Here is a 26,120-nt window from a genome sequence, read left to right on the forward strand (position 1 = left end):
GGGTCGCCAGCTGACATTGGCCGGCAGATGGAATCCGGAGGAGGCCTAGTTTGTGGGATCTAATAGGTCTTTGGGAGGTGACTGGCAGGAGGCAGTCTCTCAGGTAACCAGGTCCGATACCATGTAGGGCTTTAAAAGTAACCACTAGCACCTTGAAGTGTGTCCGGAGACCGATGGGAAGCCAGTGCAGCTCACGGAGGATAGGTGTAACGTGGGTGTACCTAGGTGCACCCACAATCGCTTGCGTGGCTGCATTCTGGACTAGCTGAGGTCTTCGAACACTCTTCAAGGACAGCCCCATGTAGACCGCGTTACAGTAATCCAGTCTTGAGGTGACGAGGGCATGAGTGACTATCCGAAGGGCCTTCCGGTCCAGAAAGGGTCGCAATTGATGCACCAGGCAAACCTGGGCAAAGGTCCCCCTGGTCACAGCCGACAGATGATGTTCTAGAGTCAGCTGTGGATCCAGAAGGACCCCCAAATTGCGAGCCCTCTCTGAGGGGTGTAAGTTTTCACCCCCCAGGCTGAGAGATGGAATAGCTGGAGCATCCTTGGGAGGGAGCATCAATAGCCACTCGGTCTTGTCAAGAAGCACTAGGATAGAGGAGTGACCCCTATCCCTGGCTCACCAGAGATCATCGATCAGCGTGACCAAAGCAGTTTCCATGCTGTAACCAGGCCTGAAACCGGACTGAAAGGAATCCAGATAATTGGTTTCATCCAAGGACCGTCGGAGGTGAAAGGCCACCACTTTCTCAACAACCTTCCCTACAAAGGAGAAGTTGGAGACTGGACAATAGTTACTCAAAATGGCTGCATCCAGAGAAGGTTTCTTAAGGAGGGGTCTCACCACCACATCCTTTAGGAGGTGCGGGAAGGACCCCTCCTGGAGAGAGGTGTTAACTATCGTCTGGATCCAGCCACATGTCACCTCCCTGCTGGTCGAGACCAGCCAGGAGGGACATGGGTCCAGTATACAGGTGGAGGCACTCACCACTCCCATGGCCTTGTCCACTTCCTCAGGAGCAACAAGTTGAAACTTACTGCATAAAATTTGCTCAAGACCTTCCCCCGGTACCTCGGCTGGTACCATGCAATTGGAGTCCAGATCTGTCCAAATCCGAGCGACTTTATCCATTAGAAACTGAACAAATTCCTCAGCTCTACCCTGTAAAGGGTCATCCGCATCCCTCCCTTTCAAGAAGGAGTGGGCTATTCTAAACAAGGCGGCTGGGCGCAATTCAGCGGATGCAATAAGAGCGGCAAAATGCGCACATTTCACCACCCGTATTGCCATGAGATAGGTTCTGATAAAGGCTCTCATCAGTGCTCGGTCTGACTCGGAGTTACTGGACCTCCAGCGGCGCTCTAGGCATCTCTTTTGGCGCTTCATCTCCAAAGAGCTCTCCTGGATCCACTACCTCGGAGAGGCCGTAAAGGTGCAATCCAGTTTAGGGCCCCCACCGCCGCTGTATTCCAAGCAGCGACTAAGGACTCCACCGGATTGTGGACGAGAGTGTCAGGTATTTCTCCAAGCACCATCTGAAATCCCATAGGGTCCATCAGGCGCCTGGGGTGGAACCACCTAATCGGTTCCTCCTCCCTACAGTGGGGGATTGGTCTCCGAAAGTCAAGCCTCAGTAGGAAGTGATCAAACCATGACAAGGGCAAGATCTTAATGCCCCTCAAATATAGATCACGTCTCCACTGCTCCAAGAGGAATATGAGGTCAAGTGTGTGCCCCGCTGAGTGAGTCGGACCCTGGATTACTTGGGTCAAGTCCATGGCTATCATGGAAGCCATGAACTCCTGCGCCCCATCAGAGTGTCCACCGAGCGAAGGCAGGTTGAAATCCCCCAGCACCATAAGCCTGGGGAACTCTACTGCCAGCTCGGCTACTGACTCGAGGAGCGAGGGGAGGGCTGTTGCAACACTGTTGGGAGGAAGGTACGTTAGCAACAAGCTCACTTGACCCTCAAGGTCCAACTTCACCAACAAGGACTCACACCCGACAAGCTCCGGAGCAGGGATCCTATGAGGAACTAATGACCCTCGGATGATGACAGCCACTCCCCCACCCCTTCTCTGGGGTCGTGGCTAATGAAGCACCTGAAAACCCTCTGGGCACATCTCTACGAGGGGGACTCCTCCCTCCGGGCCCAGCCAGGTTTCAGCAATACATGCCAGGTCTGCCCCCTCGTCTAATATTAGGTCCCAGACGAGGGGAGCTTTGTGAACCACAGACCTGGCATTTAGCAACAACAGCCTGAGACCAGGGCCCTGACAACTCTCGCCATCTGGTCCTGGAGTGGAACTAGTAGGGCCGGAAGGAAGGATCGCTGTGATGTAGCGAACCCTCCTTTCCCGGTAATGGCTAGCCCTAAAGTTCCCGCCATACCTGCCCCTCCCTGTCATGCCCATAATGCTCCAGCCCACCCCCGCACCCGTAGACCCCATTTCCCCTCCCGCAGCCTTCGCTCTCCCCGGCAGGCTATCTATATCAGTCATTCTAGGACGGGAGGTAGACCAGGGCCCCCTACCACTTCTGCAGTGGAAGAGGCACCTGGCTGTATTTCCAGTCCACTCAAACATAAAATAAACATAAAACAAAAATAAATGTTACAAAATAAAAGTGTTGCTACGAGATAACAAAAACGAGTGGAAGATTTGTGCCAAAACAGGCATTAGACATGTACTTCCTTCATTTACAAACAGACAATAGGTGTATTTACTTTCCTAATAAACAGAGAATATTAAACAGATTAAATATTTATAAAGCAATTGTATAAATGCAAAATTATACCAATATGATGTTGCAGAAAAATAATATTTACAATTTTTTAATATAAATTTGTTATTTGAGGCCCTTCAGTTGCCAATGTTCTCTCTTATCAATCATTTGCAGTTTTCTACTGATTGTAGGCTTTAGTCTCATTAAATGTGAGAGTTAACAATGTAATACATCACCTATGTTTTCTATTCATTCTTCACTAACTTTGTAGTGCAAAAATAAAAAATAAAAATCCTGATAATACTTTAATGCCTGGTAGAGTTATTTTCATATACAAGGGACATTTCAGATCATCAAATCTATGATGCTCCTGATCATAAGATGCACCTAGGTATAGAGGAGGAAGAAAAAAAAATGCCTCTGACTCCCAGCGTCCATCCGGTATTCATCTGGCTAGCATCCTTGCAGCAATCAGCCTGCCTGCTCTGTATCTGCTGCCTCCATCGGGGAACGCTGAAACCTTCTCCTCCAAGCAGCTGCTCGAAGGTTGGATTGGCCTCCTGGAATACTGCTGATCCAGCTATTCCAGGCAGCGGGGATCACTTCAGCCATTTGCCGCTAATGCCTGTCACCCATATTTAGTCCATAAGGTGTAGAGAAAGTTCCATCCACTTTTGGGAGAAAAAAAGTGTGTCTTTTGGACCAAAAAATATTGTACATTATAAATAATGAAGCCTAAACTTTATGAAATGAAAAAAGAAGCCTGTGATGCTGAAATGTAAAATACACATACCAACCGGGCATACTTGCAATGATTACAATAATATGCTTTTCTTATGTTTAGTAATCATAGAGCAGGGGTGTCAAACTCAATTTCATTGACAGCTGCATCAGGTTATGTTTGACCTCTGGGGATCAGGGTGGGTATGGCCAAAGTTTGTGTGACCAGTTCCTGTCAGTGGCACCTATAGTGGCCCGAGCACTCTGCCAGCAAAAACAGGCTCCCGAACTCCTGAAACCCACTGTCAGTGAAGACAGAGCTTGGGACGGCTGTATGGTAACTCCGTTTTCCCTGGAAGAGAGTTGCAGGAGGCAGTGCTAGCCAGAAACAGAACTTGGAAGCCTGTTTTTTCTGCCAGAAGCACTGTGGGCCGGTCTTTCACTGTTTCCAAGGTGGCCCCATGCACCAGATCTAAGTACTCCATAGGCTGGATCTGGGGGCTCCGGGCCTTGAGTTTGACACCTCTGATATAGAGCATACAACCTGTAATTTGTGTAATTCAGTGCTCTCTTGGATAAAATTTGAATCCCAATTAATTAATATCAGGATTTTATATTACCAAATCAAAACAGCTGACTTATAGTCAGCTGAAAAGTTTATACTGAAATGCTCATTTTGCTTTAAACTATTCTTTGTTGAATAAACCAGAAGTCTTTTTTCCACTGTGAAACAATATATTACCAGATTTTATTTTTTTAAATTGAAACAAACTAGACATCAAGACAAAGAGAGAAGATGCACATTTAAAAAGATAATAAAAACAAAGAAATTACTTGATAGAATGGCTATCTGCAAATTTTCAATGAAAGAACTTAGTATATGGCTAGCTTATCCAATTATTATCAGTTAGTGACCAAAAGGATCACTGCAAGAGGTGGCATTTCTAAAACCCTAAAGTAAACTCAGTAAACTAAATCTCCTTGCACTTTACACAACTTGAATAAGAGGGTTTTATTGTTGTTAATGGTGTTTCCTTGAATTTATTTTTTTCTTGGCAGCAAAGCTTATAAGCATCTTCATATTTTCCTGACCTCAGAATATTGTTCCATCCCTTTTCATTTGTCCATCCAGACATGTATATTTCTTTGCAAAAGATCAGCAAATATAAAGCATGATATATTCATTAAAATCTATAATTGAGGTATTTCAGCAAAAAAAAATGCATGCCTTGCATTTATTTTCCTCCTTTATTTAATTAAGATCGTACGTATAACAATTTGGGGTGCAGTTAAAAACCATGCAGGCAATTTAAAGGACAAAGAATGTCACTTACATGTTAAATCACAAAAAATTCTGGAACTGTCTGAACTCTATAAGTTAGCTAATGGAACTTTTTTCAGTAATATAACAGCATCCATAAGGGACTGTGTCAAAATTAGCAAGGTGGCTGATGCAGCATCGTGATGGCCACCTCATCTGTTTTATATGTGGGTCACATCCACGTTTAAAACAGGTAGAGCCTGCATTGGAATATTCTAACTGCTATCTTGCTGATTTTAACACCCAGCTCCTATTCATCTTGCTAAGTACTTACTTTTTTTTGTAGAGACAGATTCCATGAAATTTGCATTTCTATCATATATAAAGTAACCATATGCAAAATAAATCCTGTATACTTGATTTTATCGGATGACATTATGTCAGGGCTATTCACTTTGTTACTGCAAATATGAATGAGATTTGTTTAAATTCTGGGTTCTGAGGTAAAGATAGGACCATTTGCAGATAAAATACAAAGGGCAAATTAGATTTACTTTTCAATGCAACATTTTTTACTAAAAGAAAAACCTAGAAAGTCAGTAATATACTAATGATAAGGACATCTGTTAAACATATGCAATTTTATCTTTTCCCATCATCTTCAGAGCACAGAGGTAAATTCCTGAAGTGTCCCAGTAAAATACAGACAAAATAAACAAAATATTTTTCCTATTGGTAATTACAACTTAATTACTGCTCAATTAAATATCATTACATTTTACAGTATATATGAAAACAAACCCTGCTTTGAAATTTTATAATCTAAAACTTGATAAAAGTGATATAACACAGGAAGATGAGGACAGATTTTTTTTTACCATTTTCAGTCATGTTTCGAGTCTGGCTATGGGACAAAGACTGCCTTGTTTGACCTGTGGATGACCTCTAGTGAGAGCGGGATAGTAGTCATCCACCTGGCTCTCCTTGACCTCTCAACAGCCATCAATCATTGTTTATTTTTATTCTTATATTGCTTTACTGCCCTGTTTTCCAGAAAATAAGACTTCCCCAGATAATGAGCCCTACCCAAAAATATTGTAGCACAGCAGCAGCCAGGAAGTGACCATGTTCGCCGCCTCTTGCACCTCTATAAGTTAGCTAATGGAAGAACCTCACCGAAAATAAGGCCAAGTGCTTATTTCAAGGGTCAAAAGAAAATAAGTCCATGTCTTATTTTCGGGGAAACAAGATATTGTTATGTTTACATTTTTATCATTTTTTCATTTTACTGTTCTAAGCCACCAAGAGTAGTTCCACATCAAGATATATGGCAAATAATGTAATAAATAAATAAATAAATAAATAAATAAATAAATAAATAAATAAATAAATATGGATTGAAAAAAGTGCAATTGCTTCAATTGCCTGTTGTGACTCAGCAGTTATGCTGAGAGATTTTTCAGGATACAAAATTCAGTGTGGGGATTCAGCAGTTCTGCTGAGAGCTTTTTCAGGATCAAGATCCATTAGGCAGCTGGGAGTGGTTAGAAGCAAGTTTGGAGATAAAAGGACAGATGCTGCCACGCCCCAGTTGCTGGAGTCAACATACGTTCCTTCGTTCCTTCGTGTGTTCCGTGTCTGGTACAATATTGCTTGCTTATTACTCGTGATTATACCTGTTACATTTGGATAAATGCTTTGGTGTTTTCATGTAAATCTGATCCGTGGAGACGGTGGAAGAAGGGCTGCGTTTGTAAGAGCTTTTGTTTTGAATTCTTATCGGAGAGTAATGTTTATGTTATTTCTGGGCTCAAAGCCAGTTTGAACTGAAAACTGATAAAGAAAAGTCCTTTTAAGTTTAATTGTCTGCGTTTGTTAACGAGCCGTCAAGGGGGGGTCAGAACAATTGCCCATAGTCATTTTAGTAACTGTTAATTGTGAAAATTAAGGGCTATTCCTATACATTCTTGGAAAGTAAGGGCTTTGAGGAAAAATTAGAAGGAAAGAGATGATGATGATGTCATATAAGGGAACTTGGAGGCAGTTCTAACTTTGAAAGAATAGGAGGTTTTTACAATAAGTCCATAAGGGCTGTTTTCATTGCATCTTAGTGACAGATTTGCTTAGAGTATTCTTACTTTCTGTTTCCTTTCTATTTTTTAAAGCATACAACAGCTGATACATCTGTGCAAAGTGTTTAAAAAATTAATTTAGACAACTATAAGCTTATACGCTGCAGGATAAAAATACTAAATGGACATTTAGACATTTGAAACTGGACTTCTTACAACTCCCTTTATATAACATAATCCCCTAACAGAATCTCAGGGTAGCTGCTTAGATTTTTTTTTAATGTGGATCTTTCATCCACTTCAATAACATGAGATGACACCAGGGGAAAACAGTAACAGCCCTGTCAAAAATGAGCAATAGGAAAATCTGGGGACACAGTAAATTATATCCCTAATACGTTACTTTGTTAAAAATAATCCCTGCCATTTCAGTTCTTAATCTTAAAAAAGACTAAAGGTTGAAAGTTTTCAAATATCCGACTTTCCTTTATAGCCAAATATCAGCTAGAAAGTGAAAACCTTTAAAATATCAACAAATGTCTTTGGGAATATATTTTTTTCTTCCATTCAATCATCTGATTCTTGGAGACTGCCTGGATGGGCAAGCCCTACAGTTTTCTTGGTAAGGTTTTTCAGAAGCAGTTTATCATTTCTTCCTTCCTCGGATGAAAGAAAGTGGCTAGCTAAAAGGCCTTGTGCCTTAACAGGACTAGGACCAGGAGTGAAATCCATCAGGTTCTGACAGGTTCTGGAGACTCGGTAGCGGAAATTTTGAGTAGTTCGGAGAACCATAAAAGGCCAGTTCTCTGGCTGGCCTAAGAATGGGGTGGGAATGGGGATTTTGCAGTATTCTTCCCCTGCCATGCCCAACAAACCACACCACACCCACCAAGCCAGGCCCACAGAACCAGTACTAAAAAAATGAATTTCACCACTGACCACTCATGGTCACCAGGTTTCTAGCTTGATGCCTTAACCACTAGATCAGACTGGTTCTCCTTTGGGCATATACATAAGCTTTAAAAAGTATCACAAAGATTTCTTTTTGCTCTGTTTATGGATTATGTTCTCTTAGATATGATCACTAGACCTATTTTTTCTTTCTTTCTGACATACTAAAAGGAGAGCTTGAGTAGTATGATGGACTGTTGAAAATTAAAGTTTTACCATCTCATTAAATTTACGGTGGAATATTCTTTTGCTTATCAGTGTCTTATTTTTTTTTAACTATGTCTATTAGGATTTGATTGCTCTGCAGCTTATTCTGCTTGAAGAGAGAGAAGAGAGATTATTCTTTTTGTTTTAGACCTTGCTAGTTAATTTTCTTCTTGCATATGAATCTACAGTACATTTTCCCAAATCCATTTTAATACCACCCTATTTATTTCTGACTTAATCTTCCTGCATGTCTTTGTGTTTACCTAATCTTGCTTATTTCACTCCCCTTATTATTTTGTATCATTTCCCTTCCCTTTAATTTTCCCTAGTCTCATAAATTAAAACAAACTGCTTCTCTCTCCCTCTCCCCCCAATTCCTGTTATCTTCTACTTCTCTTTATTGATTAAGTGAAAGAGACTGGTAGAAATGGGACTGTGAATGTGTATGAGGTCATGCTACTGTATATAGAATACTGTTCTTACCCCCCCTTCTCCGTCCAAGAATGAAAGCCAAAAGCCACGTAACTAAAACACGATAGTTCGTTGCTGAGGGAAGGCCGCAGGCCACGCAACCCTCCTACTCTTCTTGGGACAACTCCCAGCCAGATGTCCAAGATCCCCACAGTAAAAACACAACCCCTCAGCATGTCATCTGTCCATCTTCGTGCTTGACGCTCGGGGTCTGGCAGCACCCAACTCCATGGGCTCCTCCCATTCAACTGCAGTCTCTTGATGAACCGGCATGCTAGTGGCCTCCTGGGATGCACGGCGAGGCCTCCGCCTCTGCAGCCGGGCATCTATCCAGAGGCACAAGTGAACCAAGGCATTGAATGTCGGTGGCCTGTCCACCCTCGCCAATTCATTCTGTAAGTCATCAGACAGGCAGTCTTGAAAAGTGTCCATAAGAGCTGGTTCATTCCATGCTGAATCCTGGCTACGCAGCCAGAATTCATTCACATAATCTTGTAATGAACCACTCCCCTGCTGCAGTGACTTAAGACGTCTGGTTGCTGTTTTCCCCTCAATGGGATCCTCAAACATCAGCCTAAAATACTGACAAAAACCCTGGAAGTCATCCAACAAAGGGCTAGGCTGGGTTAACAAGGGTGTAGCCCAACGGGCAGCTGTGCCTGAGAGCAAACTAATAATAAATCCCACCTTCGTCCAATCAATGGGAAAGTCCTCCGCTCTCAAACTCAGGAACAGCTGGCATTGTCCCAGAAACGCTGCAAACATGGCTTGATTTCCATCAAACTTATCCGGCATAGCCACTGGGCACTTCCTCTGTGGCTTTGGGGGGGGGGGTGAGGTTTGCAGGTCTCTGCAGCTGAGAAACTTGACCAGCCAATACTGCAATCTGCTGAATCAGCTGGGCATTCTCAGCACGGAGCTGCTCCATTGTAAACAGAATGGAGGTTTGTCTTGGCAGATGTCAATCTGTTCTGACCCCCCTTCTCCGTCCAAGAATGAAAGCCAAAAGCCATGTAACTAAAAAGGTTTCTTTTAATCAGTCCAAGCTCTTGTTGGCTGCAAGCCCAAATAAACAAAGAGATAAAAGTCCTATAAACAAACACACACTGCAAAGAGGCTTCTTCCACCAAACCTACTTATCCAAGTTGGCTTCTCTCGGTTTGTGAACGCTAACAAGAACAATCACTAGAACAGGAACGGAACGTTGATTTCTGCAACCAGGGAATGGCACCAGCAGTCTCTTTATACTCAGGAGAGGATGAGCAACAGCTGCTTGCAATCATCTCCTGTAAGTACTCAGTTGTTCCTTCCGTCGAGTAACCCTCCGACGGGGTGCATCCTGCAGCAACTCCCAAGTGTTTCCCTGAACGCTCCCTCTGATCCAATGCTCCGCCGCCACCTGGTGGTCAACAGCTCCTGCCAGGCCACAACAGAATACAGTCCATTTTCTCACACATATTGAACAATTGTTTCAATTGCATTAGGTATTTGGTATTTGGTATTTATTCGATTTGTAGGCCGCCCTATTCCCCGAAGGGACTCAGGGCAGGTGAACAAAAAACCAAGGGAAGGGGAACAAATACAGAAAAGTAAGACAAACAAGACAGTGATACAACAATTTAAAAAACACAACGAGCACAACAGTTCGAGTAGGGGGGGGGACTCAACCCCAGGCTTGCTGGGACAGCCAGGTCTTAACGGCTGTCCGGAAGGCCTGAAGGGTGGTGAGAGTCCGAATCTCCATGGGGAGCTCGTTCCAAAGGGCCGGAGCAGCCACAGAGAAGGCCCTCCTCCGGGTGGTCGACAGCCGGCATTGGCCGGCAGATGGAATTCGGAGGAGGCCTAATCTGTGGGATCTGATGGGTCTATGGGAGGCAATTGGCAGGAGGCGGTCTCTCAAGTTCCATAATTAGTTCCATAATTAAATTAACACATTAATGGAAATAAATATAAAATAATTAACCAAGCCAGGTGTTCACTAGCAACCTCTGGAATACTGGACAGCCCAAAGCTGAATGCAGTATGATATTGCCATGGTATTTCAAGAGCACCTTCCATGCCCTTTCAGCAGGGCTCCATGTGATAAATGTTCAGCAGGCAATTGCTGTAATACCTAGTCATATCTCTTGCAATCTGAAATGATAGAAAAGATGGCATTTTTTAAAACAAAAATCTCCTTCTCTTAAGGGTTCCCCAAGTGCAAAACTTTACTCTGTTGTGTGATACTGTTGGTGGAGTGTATTTTTTTAACTGCACTGCTGCCACTCCCCTCACAGTTCTTCTGCATCTTTTCACATAGGTCTGAATTCCAAATGTGAAAGCTGTACAGTTGAGGCACAATGTATGGTGGTATTACTATTAATTGAAATCCACATGGTTTAATTGATTGATTCCATCAATCTCTTCCCAACTCAAATTTGTGAATGGAGAGAGAACTGCTCCCCAGAATTCATACAGTACCTTCTGGAGATGAGGCCAGAAGAGAAACTAACTTTTCAAATTACAATGCTCTATGGTAGAAATGAGGATCAATATTAAAAAATGAATATTAAATAAAAGACATCTCTTTGGTTTGCTGACATAGGTGTAAAAGTTTCATCACTGAGTGCATTCTGTTAAATAAGGGGGGAATAGTACAAGTATGAATGTTTAAACTATAAATGCTAAGAGTTTGATTTCTTTTAAGAGTGGACAATGACTCTAGACCTGTGATGGCGAACCTATGGCATACATGCCCAAAGTGGCAGGAGAAGCCATGTTACCCGGCACTTGTGAACTTGCCTGTTTGTCTCCCAGGTTTCTGGCATGCATGCACACATGATGATCAGCTGTCCTTTGCGCATGCAGCAGTGCCAAAAACCGGCATGTGCATGCATGCCAGCCAGCTGATTGTTGAGTGCGCCTGCATGCCAAAACCCAGAAGTTTGGCTTTTCCAGAGCGTGATCCCTTCACACACATGGCAGTGCTGAAAACCAGCCTGTGCATGCACACCTGCCAGCTAATTGTCGGGTGCGCGTGAGTGCTAGAATCCAGAAGTTTTCCAAAGCACGCCCGCAATGTGGTGCATTTCCACATGATCTTTTAGGCACTCGGAGCCAAAAAGGTTGACATCACTGCTCTAGACTCTACAAATCTTCTAACATTAGGGCAGAGCAGGGGTGTCAAACTTGTGGCCCGCAGGCCAGATGCGTTGCATGATGGCCCAGTCTGGTTTAGCGAAGGGGGAAAATGTCCCGATATGTCATGTGATGATGCCATGACAACACAGGTTTGACACCCTGGGGTAGAGTCTTCTCTTAAGCATGTTACTTTTAAAAATATAAATGTCTCTTTGAATATATCTCTTGATCTGACCAGTCCGTTTATGTTATATTCTGAAAAACCAGAAAAGGTTTATATCTCTTCACATTACAATAAATGAAGGCGATCAAACTTACACCAAAAGACACTGGTCACTTACTCTTTTGAGAACTGAGACTGGGAGAGAGATTGGCCCATGTTCCTCCCCAACCTCCTCACTGTCCGACTCTGCTGCCAGCTCCACAGGCTGCCAGCGGACCACAACATGCTGTTCCAGAAATATCTCTATGTCTAACAAATGGTACAAATAGCTTATTTAATAATAAATACAATGTAATTTTGTAATAAATACAAAATAAAAACAATTTGGACTTTTATGACAAACCCACCTGGCATTATTCCCTTGAATTTTATAATGTAAAAAACAAGTCCAGTTAATATAATTTTCATTTATAACCATTCCATTTTTTCTATTGCTTCTTTGTATTAGCCATTGAGCCTTAAACACCATTAAGAATGAAAAAAGACAATGGTTCAGCAATGACTTTTGATAAGTCATATCAAGAGTTTTTCAAGTAAACTTTAATGTGGCTTTTTCTGAAATGTTAGAAAAAAGCTTTATGTACATATAATTTTAGCAAAGTCCATTTGAACATCTTTGTAAAAAAGGAGAACATAAACACCATTCCTTAGCAGTAGGAAGTAATCATCAGTAGTAGGAAGTAATCATCAGAAATATATTTCCATAGCTGTTATTTTGGTCTCAGATCTAACAAATACATTCACAAGTAGATTGTCCCTTTCAGTGCTATATATTCTGGCTGCAACTATGGCTATTTTAAGAGTTAGCAAGATAGCATTTTTCACATTACAACTGCTGTATGAAGCGGCTTTTAGGGTTATGACATATGAATTTGCCATTTAATAAATACATTGACTTTGTGTGAGGTGACAAGATACATTACCTGTTTGGGATGACCAAAAAAAACCCCTTCTCAACTTGTTTTTCTATTAGACATGCAGAGTACAATTTCATCCAAAAAGCATTTGGAATTATATAATTGGATGAGATTAGAATGTGGGATCCAGTCATAAAACCAATAAACTTGTATGCATAGTAAAAAAAAATCTTGAGTATTTAACATTATTGTGCTGGACAAGCATATCAATAAAGCACCTGGAGACTTGTGAGCTGACAAGAGGGTTAAAAGAAGTATGAATAATAAAAACACATTTTTAGTCAGGCAAAATTGCTGATGGTTTAATAATAGATGACCTGACATACTCAGCATAGCATCAATATCTGTGAAACACTACAAAATGAAACCCTCATAGCAGTGAAAAACTAGATAGTAAATGGTGGCAGGCTCAATATGTGTGAAAGAAGTCTTCCCCCAAGGTTGATTCTCTCTTTGTGTGCAATGCTTAACTGCAACATTTTTAGATTAGACAAAGCACTGTTTTCCGCCTGGCCTCCTAGTGGTTCAGTGACTTCACCTAATAGCTAACAGTATCTGCACTTAATACAACCCAACCAACAGCATGGTTGCAGCAGTTAAAGCCTCACCCTGGAAAGCTCAAGCACTTAATATGTCCCTCCTTTTTTTCAAGTGAAGAGCTGAAATGTATCAGAAAGCATTGAGTTGTTAGACAGGGATTAGACAGGAACTCTTGATTTGTGCTTTAAATACCTAAATATATTCCCACCATACTCAAGAAATAATGTGCATATTATCCAAAGTTGTCCAATTGTTGAGAAAACGGTCTGCTTCAGTCTGAATTCTTAGCTTCAACAAAGTATTTGAAAAGTCCTGCTATAACATTCCCCTGTGATATATCTTTATGCTAGATTTATCTGAATAAACCAGTTAGTTTGGGAATACTTAACCTACTTGTCTGATCAAAATCAAAGCAAAAGAGGGACAAGAGGGGGAAAAATGCAGCAAACCCAATTAAGATTCAGTTTAATTTCCTACTCAATATTATTCTCTAGTTTGAGAAGATTACAGTTCAGTATTGTGCATATCCATTTGAAATAAATATAATTCAGTTCAGTAATTTATTTTTAGTGGGCATATATAAAATGCAACTTTAATATCAGTGCATAATGCATTGCCTCATATATATTGATTCACACCACTGAGTTGTAAAGCTCATGTTAGTCTAACCCATAATAAACTTTGCAAAATATAATAAAATGCATCATTGGCAAACCATTTTACATATAATAAGAATGGTCTTATAAATATATTTTAATAGATAATAAATAAATTCAGTTAGGTGGCAGCACCTAATCAATCTTGATCCTTACAAGTTAAGCAGAGTTGGGTCTGGTTGTTAGAATGAAGATTATAAGGAAATATCATTACTGTAAAATAGATTAGAAAACTACTTCTGTCATTTGATCAAGTAACCTGACTGTTCATAAAATCAGCAGGAGTTAAATTTAACTGTGAGACTTTGTGATTGATTGATTGATTGATTGATTGATTTATGTGCCATTAAGTTTTCAACTCCTAGCAACCATATTGATATATTTTTCCATGAGTATCTATCCCTAATCTAATGGAGCACTCATGGCAACCGTAACAAAATCTATCCAATTGATGCGGATTGTCCTCTTTTCTTTTCCTTCAAGTTTTCCTTCAAACTTTCATCACAGCCTTCTCCAAAGAGTGAGATCTTTGTATAATGTATCTGAGGTAGGGTGATTTGAGTGTGGTCGCTTGAGTGAGGTTGATAGTTGCAGTGTCCTTTTTGTGACCGTCTTTTAAGATTCACTTAAAAACTGTATTACTAACTTACGACTGTAGTGATTCACTTAACAACTATGGCAAGAAAGATCATAAAATGGAGCAAAATTTACTTGACAACTTTCTCACTTAGCATCAGAAATTTTGGACTCAATTGTGGTCGTAAGTTGAGGACTACTTGTAATATGGGATGATATGTATGATCAATGGTAACAGCATTCTCAGAAGAATGATTTTATATTTTACAATAAGCCTCTCTCTAATGCTGAAATATAAAATCAATGAACTGTTGCAACATCTTAAAAGGTTTGAAAGGTATTTTTGAAATAATATCATTTAGTTTAGTCAACACCACAAAAGAGTACTTTTAAGGAACGTAATAAAACCAAATGTAAGCAAAAACAAAAAGAGCCTATAATTTCTTATTTATCTACAAAATAAGAGATTGAATTTTCTTTCTACAATCAAATCCAAAAATTAATAGAGACTGAGTAAATTTAGTCATCTCTCTCGGTTTCTTCAAAATGTTTCCTAAAGCATACTCTTTTGCTAGATTTGTATCTCTGCTGCTGGCAATTAAATATATTCATGAATTTAAAAATTATGCAGAGATTGTAGTTCATACTGGATAGCAGAGATTTTTATGGTGCTTTTCAGAAAGATTTGGCAATGCTATATGGTACAGATTCTTAAGAGAACCACAAACATTTGACTATAAACAGCAGAGGGGGGAACAAGTTCATACTAAAAACTTTTGCCTCTAGTGGTATTGTGTTAAGGAATTTCAACTCACTGTAATAAAAGCCAAACATGTTCTAAGCTCAGTGGAAGATCATTGGGAAAGGCAGACTTTAACTGTTTGTCTCAAATTCACAATTTTATGCCAGGTTTGATCATAGAACCATTTAACGTGATTAATTTGTTTTCAAGTTAATTTAATTTTACACACAACTATTTAAAGGAAAAGACATTTATTAGGGCATAATCCTGTTTAAAGTGGAAAATTAAGCTATTTGCATTCCAGCCTTTATTTATTCATTATCAAATTTGGAGATTGCCCAACTCGCTCACAGAGCAACACTAGGAGATATACAGTTAAAACACAAAAATCATATAAATATTACATTTTGTTAGGAGTAAGTTAAAAACAAGAATAAAATACAATTAAAAAGGCAGGAAGAGGACTTTTAATGTACTAACCAACCCCTGTACTCTTCTATGAACCCCAAGTGAATTGGCAAAACCAGGTCTTCAGGGAAATAGGGGCCTATCTCACTTCTGAAGGGAGAATGTTTCAAAGGATGGAGGTGAGAGCAAAGAAGGCCCTCTTTCTGGATGCTTCCAGTCAAAATATATGCTGAGATAACAAATGAAATTCAACAATGAACCCCTACGAGAGGGCTGTCAAACTCCCAGTCTGCAGGCCGGATGTGTCACATGCTGGCCATTCCCATGCCCAATTTTGTGAAGGGGGGGGGAATCCCAATATGTCATAAGATGCCGTCGTGACGTGAGTTTGACACTCCTGCTCTACAATAAATGCTTATCTGTTGAAGATGACATATTTTCCATTTGCAGGTCAACTTTTTGAATTCATCTCTTAGGAATATTACTAGATTGCTACAGTTGCCCAATTTCTTCATCAGGAGAAGAAATGTCCAGATTGCAGTTTCCTCTGCCAAAAAATCAGTTATAAATGCTAATTGAGTTAGAATCCATGGAAAAATCTTAAAATTTTCGGTCAGTATGAATATGAAAATTGAAATTCATATTGAATGAAGATGGTAACACATATCCCAGGATTTCCAGTATACTATTCAGCAGCAGGCATTTCATTGCAGTGCCCATATGGTTTGAATACTATAGGTAGTTCTCGTGTAGTGACCACAGTTGGGACTGGCAACTTGACTGTTAAGTGAAGAGGTTGCTAAGTGAAACCACAAATGTGCTTATGATCTTACTTCAGCTTTCATTTGCTTTAAAGATGTGCAAAGGTCATAAATGTGATGACTGGTTGCAGCTACTTTTTCATTACCATTGTAATTGCAAAGAGTTGCAGTTGCACTAATGACGACTATCTGTATTGTTATGTTTAGCCTATGATTGCTATTTAAAACAATTTTAAAAACTAGGTGAAAGTCACAATATAAATTAAAGGAAATGGAATTTATTCATTCAGAGGTATGAACTAGTTTTACTATGGATATTATTTAGCATCTCATTTTGTTTTGAATATTAGCAACATATTGCAATTTCTCTTTTGTATCAAGTTTTATCCATACCCTGTTAGAAGAAATCTAGTTGTAACAATACTGTGTTTTCATGGTTCTACTAACAAATTCCTGACAGCCTGCCAATATCATACTAGAGATACTGAGCATTTCAGGAAACAATTCAAAGTCAGTAGATAATATTTTTATCAGAATAAAAATGCTAGAAGCAGCAAATTATTGCTTTCTTCCAGTGGTGTTTTCATAATCTAAGCAAAAGAAAGACACAAAACACTATACTGATATGCAGCATCGATACATCTCATAAACAGAAGTCACACTTTATATAAAATAATGGAAAAGTAGTATAAAGTTCAATCAAAGTATTGTTTGATGGTTGTTTTTAATATTTTGCATGTGTGAATCAATTAGAACCTGAAGTAATGTAAAAGAAAAATAATCTATGGATTAAAAATCAGGGCTTCATATCACCATTTCTGTCACTGAGAAAGGCAAGCAGTAGCAGTTTTATCGGTTCCACCACAAAAGCGCGTAGGACAAAATCGCGCTCGACAAAAGCGCGCTGTGACGTCATCACAGCGCGACGAAAAAGTTCGAAAAAATGTAAAAATAAAGCTAAAACCTTCCCCTAACCCCCCCAAACCTAACCCTAAACCTAACCCTAAACCTAACTCTTAACCTAACCCTAAACCTAACCCTAAACCTAACCGTTAAAGTAACGAAAAACCTAACGCTAACCCTTAACCTAACCCTAACGCTAACGCTAACGCTCTAAAGCTAACCCTAACCCTTAACCTAACCCTAACCCTAACCCTAAACCTAACCCTTACCTTTATGTGAATCGGCTTGCTTTAATTTAATTTTTATTAATTTTTATTTGAATTTTTCGATCTTTTTCGTCGCGCTGTGATGACGTCAAAGGCGCGATTTTGTCGATCGCGCTTTTGTCGTCCGCGCTTTTGACGGGTCACGGTTTTATCACCTTAGACGAAAGGCTGATGAAATGTGGCATTGTTTATAAACTAGTGTTTCATTACAAACTACCTTGCTACTTCTGCTTTCTAATTTTACAATCAAACCTTTTAGAATGCTTTTTAATATTCTTAATTACTTATTCATAAAATAAAAACATTCAAACTGATTATAAAATCTCTTTCAGATGACAGACAAAATTCTCAAAGCAAACAGAAGTAACACTGAACTGATTTACATCAGTACCTAACAGAGAGAACAGTACCAAACTTGCCATATTCAATTGTTTACTATTTTGGCAGTTACATTTAGAGTAACTCCTGAATTATAATGAACATTTCAAAGGCGGAGGTCATAAGAACCTATCCTCTTGGTTTGAACAAAGGAGAACAGAAGAGTTAATAGCTCCCAGACAGATCTGGCTTCTTCATTTGAGTGACAGAAAGAACTGCCCAAGAATTAATGGTTTGGAAGCATTGCCTATGCAGATGTTTTCCTACTATATCCCGTCAGTATTTTATCAGGATTCAGCAGTCAATTATGCAGATAGGATACAGTTGGCAGAGAATGTTTGCGTAAGTCACATAGCTGTTTTGGAAAGTCAGCCTTGGATCATTCCCTCCACCCCCTCCAACATTACCAGCTAGTAGGAATCATATAAAGGTCTCTGAGGATACCCCATTTCTTTCTTAGGTTAGGGACCCTTTGCAAACCAACCATATATTCTTCCAGCCTCCTTTCAACACATAAGTGTACTAGCTTTATTATAAGAATGATCTGTTAAAAACAAAAGAAAAAGAAAACATACTTAGGGACCTCTACTTGAAGCTTCCATTTAGAGTAGTAGCCAAATAACTACTTCTGCCACCCATGCACGCAACACCAAACACAACTGATTTCACTGCAGTTTCTGACACCTCATAGGAATATAACCTCTTGTGATTAATAGGAATATAGTGGTGGAGCATCTCAAACTATTATGCCATCTATGCTACCCAACATAGATGTCCTGTCCCCCCTCCTATTTAACATCTACATGAAGACACTGGGTGAGATCATACGACGACACGGGATCAAATACTACCAATACGCAGACGATACACAATTGTATCTGTCCGCCCCGTGCCAACTCAGTGAAGCGGTTGAAGTGATGTGCCAGTGCCTGGAGGCTGTCAGGGTCTGGATGGGAACGAACAAGCTTGTGCTCAATCCCGACAAGACCGAGTGGCTATTGATGCTCCCTCTGAGGGATGGTCCAGCTATTCCATCTCTCAGCCTGGGGGTTGAAATTATACGCCCCTCAGAAAGGGTTCGCAATTTGGGAGTCGTCCTGGACCTGCAGCTGACTTTAGAACACCATTTGTCGGCTGTGACCAGGGGGGCCTTTGCCCAGGTTCGCCTGGTGCACCAATTGCAATCCTATCTGGACCGGGAGGCCCTTTGAATAGTCACTCATGCCCTCGTCACCTCAAGACTGGACTACTGTAACGTGCTCTACATGGGGCTGCCCTTGAAGAGTATTCGGAGACTTCAGCTTGTCCAGAATGCAGCCGCGCGAGCAATTGTGGGTGCACCTCGGTACACCCATGTCACACCTATCCTCTGCGAGCTGCACTGGCTGCCCATTGGTCTCCGAACACGCTTCAAGGTGCTAGTCATTACTTTTAAAGCCCTACATGGTATCGGACCTGGGTACTTGAGAGACTGCCTCCTGCCAATTACCTCCCAAAGACCTATTAGATCCCACAGACTACCGTATTTTCACCCATATAACCCGCCCACGCAAATAACCCGCCCACGCAAATAACCCGCGGGTTTTCCGGATCGTGTAAAATATTTTCCGTATACCCCGCCCACGCATATAACCCACGACGAGTAAGAGAGAAGGGAAACAGCTGAGATGGGGGGGAAGAAACGGAGAAACAAGCCTGCGCAAGCTGGGGAAGAGGAAAGGAACGGAGGAGAAGGAAACAGCTGAGATCGGGGTGGGGGAAGAAACGGAGAAACAAGCCTGCGCAAGCTGGGGAAGAGGAAAGGAACGGAGGAGAAGGAAACAGCTGAGATCCGGGTGGGGGAAGAAACGGAGAAAGAAGCCTGTGCAAGCCTCCGATCGTGTAAAATATTTTCCGTATACCCCGCCCACGCATATAACCCGCAGGGGGGCGCTGTGCATGTAAAAACCGCATATAACCCGCGGGTTATATGGGTGAAAATACGGTAGGCCTCCTCCAAATTCCATCTGCCGGCCAGTGTCGACTGGCAACTCCCCAGGGGAGGGCCTTCTCTGTGGCTGCTCCGGCCCTCTGGAACGATCTCCCCATTGATATCCGGACCCTCACCACCCTTCCGGCTTTCCGCAAAGCACTTAAGACCTGGCTGTTCCGGCAGGCCTAGGGTTGTTGAATTTTCCAGCCCTATCCGAGGTTATGACTGTTGTGGTTTTTTAAATGTGTTTGTCTTTTTATTTTTATTCTGTATCCCCCTCCCTTTTTGATTGTTAGCCGCCCTGAGTCTCTCGGGAATAGGGCGGCATAAAAAGTGAATCAATCAATCAATCAATCAACATTGCCTGTCAGCAACTCATGTTCTCATGATGATTGGCTCATTAGTAGTAACTCAGATGATTACAAAGAAAAAACGTTGGATAAGGAGCCATCCCACACAGGCTGTTCTGTAAGATGTACCACTTTGAGATGGGTCATATTTGCCATGTGGGGGAACAGAACTTCTAAAAATGCATTAATAGGTTCCATCTGCTTCATAGGATTTTTTCATCTCAATGGTATTTTGAAAGTACTGGGATCCAATTAATTAGCAATCAATTAATTAAAGTAATTCCAAAGTGAAAAGGAAAAACATTATCAGCCCTAGAGTTGATGCAGTTATTTTTATTCCCATTGACACTACCACAAAAAGGAAAGGAACACCGTTTCTCCACTTTTTTTTCTCAGTTAGCTGCTAAACATAGGAAAAGTTAATTTTTTTTCTGTGCAGTTTTCCTATCATATTCTCAGAGTTTTGATACTCTCCCATGAAATATTCTTAACTGTAATTAGAATAGTGTATTGCATTGCTCTTTTTCTGCATGGAAATTAATAGCTGTCTGAGAAAGCTTCTCTTGGAAATAAGGCTCAGTACATTCAGTAACTTATATAGTATATTATTGCACACTGAGATGCCATTGTACTATGCAAAGAATTACAACCTAGGCTGCACTAAATAAAATATTTATTTCCAAACAAACATTCAGAAGATAATATTGCAAGTATTAATGAACTCTTTGTATTTATGCCATGATTGAAATAATTATTACTTGCCCTTTATCTGAGCTGACACTTGCAGTAACCTTATATTACATCACAACACAATAATGTGGTTTGTTTGTTTTTGACTGGCCTTCTGCTGCTCTAACAAATTATAGTTTATTCACTAACCCCATAAACTCTCTGCTAAAATAGCAGGACCAAGTTAACTTATTAAATGGAACACAACATGTTGTGGTTTAGTGAGATTTGTAAATAGTGGTGTAAGGCATAGGGTTTTCCTGATTTCTTCCTGGTTATTTTTACCCAGAGATGGGTACCCTTTTTGTGCCTTAGATTAAATTACTCAGGAATTTGGGGTATATGAGTAGTGTGGAAACAGAAACAATCAAATTAGCTTCTCACTTTAGTTTTCTCTTCTTTTCTGTCTTACAAGTTGCAGGACACAGGGAATAGATAAATAGGTCTTATTAGCAATGTGATGCCTTTTAACAAAGTTTAGAAATGAGACTCAGGACTACAAGAAGTTAGCCTGAGGATCAGATATGTATTTATAGGTTGCCTGGTTCTCCACACGTGTGTGAAGAAAAAAATGTTAACATGGGAAGGGGCAAAAAGAGAATGATAACTTCCTTCAAGATTAGGAATTGTTTCTGACTTTTTCAATAAACTGTGGCTAAGGAACAATACTCATTGTTTAATGTGATTGTGGTGATCTCTATTACTCTTGAAGAAATTTCAGCACCTGCTTAATTGTATAAGGTACAGGTAAAGTTCCCCTCACACATATGTGCTAGTTGTTGCTGATTCTAAGGGGGGGCGGTGCTCATCTCAGTTCCAAAGCAAAAGAGCCAGTGCTGTCCACAAATGTCTCTGTGGTCAAGTGGCTAAACACTGAAGATGCACAGAATGCTGTTACCTTCCCACCGAAGATGGTCCCTATTTTTCTACTTGCATTTTTACGTGCTTTCAAACTGCTAGGTTGGCAGAAGCTGGGACAAGTAACAGGAGTTCACTCCATTACGTGGTGCTTAGGGATTCGAACCACCAAATTGCTGACCTTTCTGATCAACAAACTCACTGTCTTACCCAATGAGCCACCGCGTCCCACTTAATTGTATACTGATGTGTAAAGATCAGTCAAGAGAGGACATGGGCAATCAGTGCAAAGTCCACTTCCAGTTCCTTGCATGTTGCCAAAATTCCCCTAAGGTCTTTTCCAACCAAGGTACTCTCCAGAGATGTAGATGAGAAAATATTAGTTTAGAAGAAGATCCCCATAGGAAAGCTTCCTGCAATATCCTGCTTCTTTATTTTCCAAATTAATTCCAAATGCATACAGCCTAACCTTAATATTTCAAGATTGTATTCTTTGGTGTACAACTAATAAGCAATCCGTAAAATGTTCATAAACTATGAATCAGTAGAAATGTCAGCAGTATTCTAAAAACATTAAAAGCAAGCAAGCAACTTAAAACTAGAGCTTTTTGATATGACAGGAATTGTTTTTTTTTTACTAATTTTTATATCACTTGAAATAAGCAATGAAAATCCACTAATTTATATGAGCAAATTTGCTATATAAGCCCTTTCCCCATTTATTCAGAGGAAATTAAACAACTTTATAACTAAAGCTATGTAGTTAGTTTCCTCAGAACAAAACTATCCCTCCACTATTATTAATGAAGTAACAGGGACTATGTCATTCATTTTCTTTGGTTTTATTGCTTTTCTAAATGTGAATAAAACAAAGACTCCTCAAAACACTTAAATAATTGGAAAATAAACTATCACTACAACAGATATGTTGTAATCACACTTTTGTTCCTGACAGTACAATACACAACTCAATATCTCAAGCACCAGCAGAGTTGAGGTTTCACTTTGAAGTCTCAAAGGGACTTTTTTAAAAAAAGAAAAGGAGAGTCCTTTCACTCATTATCTGATCCTGGATTACTGTTTGAACATCTTGACTTCATATTGATCAAAAAATACCTCTAAAACTCAGCTGTAAGATTGAAACAATAAAATGAGTGAAATTCCTATAGAAATGTACAATATTTAAATAAGTGATTCTGAAAGGGGAAAGAAACATCTTCTTCACATCAATACTTTAGCTGCCTTCAAATTAAATTAGGATAAAAATCAAAATCCAGAGAACTGGCAGCTATAGACATATTCAGTGATACTCAAGAGATGGGGGGGGGAGGAAATTACCCAGGACTCTGTCTTCCAACTGGAGGTCAGCATCATCAAAGAACAAAAATATACCTTGCATTATATGAATACATATTTTCCAATGGATCACCATGAGCATTTGAACATGTCTTCAATCTGAAAAGGATCAACTTGCTTTCCTGGGCTATTTGCAGTGCTTTTTGTGGGAGATGCATTTCCATAAATAAGCTTTTCCTCCACTTAATAACACACACACAGAGAAGGTTGACACATCCAACCCAAAGGGGGGGGGGGTGGAAGAGGGAAGCAATTGGGCATATCTATTTGACAATGGCAGCCGCTCAACAAACATCTCCCTCCCCTTCCAAGGCAAGCAATCCTGAGACCAGCAGAACACTTGAGCCTTTGCTCCTCTTGAGCTGGCTGGAGTATCTCTGCAGTTGAGCAGCAGTTTAGCTGAAGCTTGGAACCGGTTCCTGCTGTTGCCGGTAAATAGGTTGCCAAAAGAAGATGCTATCAAAAGGTAGAAGGGAGGGTGGAGCACACCGGACTTGCCCGCTGCCTCGCCAGTGGCAGAGGAGACCCCGGTGAAGAGTTTGCAACGCCCAGGGAGCGTCAGGTGGATTAGCCCTTCCGCTGCATTACGCCTGGGCAAGTCCACCCCCAAAGAAGGACCGGCTTGAATTAACTCCACAACCGGGGGGGGGGGGGAGAGAACAGAACCGAGAGGTTTCTTTCCGCAACGCTCCCAGCTGACGGGAAGGGAAAAGATCCCAAGCCAGCGACGCCTCGGCGAAGGGCAGCATTGCTACTCACCAGCTGCAGCGTGCAAAGGAAGATCAACGTGCAGCGCCCAGTGCAGCATCCCATGGTAAAAGCTCGCCGGAGCCGGGGGCGCCGTTTCCCCCGTTTCTGCAGTTCCCTCCGAGTCCTAGCCAGGCACAGCTCTCACCACATCCGAATAGACGCCCCCCACCTCTCCCTTCCCCGCTGCTCTCGCCTCGTGCGTCGGTTAAATCCCTTTGTTTAGAAGCGGGGAGGGGGACTCTCCTTCGCCTCGGCCCCGGGGAAGGAGATCAGAACAGCTTGGCAGCGGAGCGAGACATCCAGCGCTTGCTAGTGCCCCTCAGTTAGAGGGGGAGGCTGAGGGTGGGCGTGTGGCTAGAGGGGGGAGCGGGTGGGTGGGGAGTGCGCGCGTGTGTCTCGGTGTGGTGTCAGGCGAACCTATGAATGAGACTTGTGAATGGTGAAACCGGCGAGCGGGAGGGCGGGATTTCGGAATTGTCAATGGCCGAAGAAAGGAAACGTGAATGCTTCTGCAGGGACCTTCGGCCGGGAACCGGACTGCGAAGAGCCGGCAGGTGTTCCCGTGGGAAAAGCGAAAAGTAAAGGGGCGGTGGGTTTAGGGCGCCTTCGCTTTCAGCGACAAAAGTAGAGACGCGTCCCGGTGCCCCGGGAGGCGGATAGGCTGCGCGAAAGGGGGGCTATTGTTGAGAGGAGGCGCGGAAGGAGCGACGAGACAGTCCACCCGAGGCGTGGCTAGAGGGAGGGGCTTCTTCCGACGGCTCGCCCAACACTGGAGGAAAGTGAACGGCGGTGGGAGGGGGGGCGTCTTGGAAGCAGCGCGTCCGCCCAATTGCGAAGTGGGTGCCTGAGAGTTAAAGGACGAAGGATCCGAAGAAGGCAAAAGGGTACCCCGAAAGACCGTGAGAGATTGCTGCGAGTCTCCGGCGGAAAGCTGAGCCCCAAACTAATATATTGAACTCAACTCGCGTTTAACTACTAAGCCAACCGCAGCTATGAGCCAGTGAAAACAAGTGATTGTTCTACTGGGAACTAAACTAAAGCGATCCACTAAAGGAGCAGCGCTTTCCAGGAGACAAGCTTTCTGAGAGTTATTCTCCACCGGATTGAACTACCGTGAACATTTAAAGAAAAAGATTTAAAGAAATTAGCGCGCGTCCCATTTATTTCCTACCGTATTTGCTTACGGCAAACCAAAGAGTATCCTATGCAGGCTAGGGTGGTATACAAGCCTTTGCTATGCACTCCGTATAGACACTTCCTTAGAACAAAATATACTCACCTGGTAAGAGAATAACAAGAAATATGTCCTTATTTTCTTACAGTCCTACTATTTGTCTGGTTTTAGGGAAATAACGAAATTTCCACAAAGAAATTGAAAGTCACAACTGCATTAAATGTGAAATCACAGGTGTTCCTTAGCATAACTTTGGAAAGAAATATCGAGGCAATGAGCAAAGTGTAGATTTCATCTTGCTGTCTCAAAGCTGCAAAGAAAGGAAAACAAAACAAACGTTCAATTTTGAATGTTGCTTGAACATTTTGACCCCATATTGATCTAAAATACAGCTGTCAAGCCAAAACAATAGAAAGAGTGTGATTTCTACAAAATGTGTACTACTCTACTTAAATAACCAATTGAAGCACATTGTAGAAGAGGAGGAAATATTTTTATCATATCACATGGATACTTCAGTCGGACTTTGTAGTTAGCAATAGCAATAGCAGTTAGACTTATATACCGCTTCATAGCGCTTTCAGCCCTCTCTAAGCGGTTTACAGAGTCAGCATATTGCTCCCAACAATCCGGGTCCTCATTTTACCCACCTCGGAAGGATGGAAGGCTGAGTCAACCCTGAGCTGGTGAGATTTGAACAGCCGAACAGCCGAACTAGCAGTCAGCTGAAGTAGCCTGCAGTACTGCACTCTAACCACTGCGCCACCTCGGCTCTACACACCTGTGTTTTCAATAAATCACAATAAACATTTTGGATGTTGTGTGTGAACAGGATCAACTTATTGTCATAAGCAATATGCAGTGGCTTTTCTTTCTCAACAGGTAAATGTTTCCTTCCAAATGTATAGTATACACAGTGTTCATACTTCCAAACTCAAGAAGACAGTAGATCTCTTTGTAAGTACAATGACAATAAAGATTATACGTATACATATACTTTAAAAATGATCTTAGTGCCAATGGAATAC

General features: G+C 41.3%; 1 protein-coding gene across 1 annotated transcript in view; it reads right to left on the minus strand.

Moving 5' to 3' along the window:
* NKAIN3 (sodium/potassium transporting ATPase interacting 3) overlaps window positions 1-24,043 on the minus strand; it is a 180,473-nt gene extending 156,430 nt beyond the window's left edge. The window contains exon 1 of the mRNA XM_087707016.1: window positions 23,928-24,043. Within this exon, the coding sequence (XP_087563142.1) occupies window positions 23,928-23,981 (54 nt within the window). The 5' untranslated portion in view covers window positions 23,982-24,043. The remainder of the gene's footprint in view (window positions 1-23,927) is intronic.
* Window positions 24,044-26,120: the final 2,077 nt, after the last annotated feature.

The sequence above is a fragment of the Thamnophis sirtalis genome, unplaced genomic scaffold (assembly GCF_051295495.1).
Source record: "Thamnophis sirtalis isolate CommonGarterSnake01/CBP01778 unplaced genomic scaffold, rThaSir2_p1.2 scaffold_2, whole genome shotgun sequence".
Taxonomy (NCBI): domain Eukaryota; kingdom Metazoa; phylum Chordata; class Lepidosauria; order Squamata; family Natricidae; genus Thamnophis; species Thamnophis sirtalis.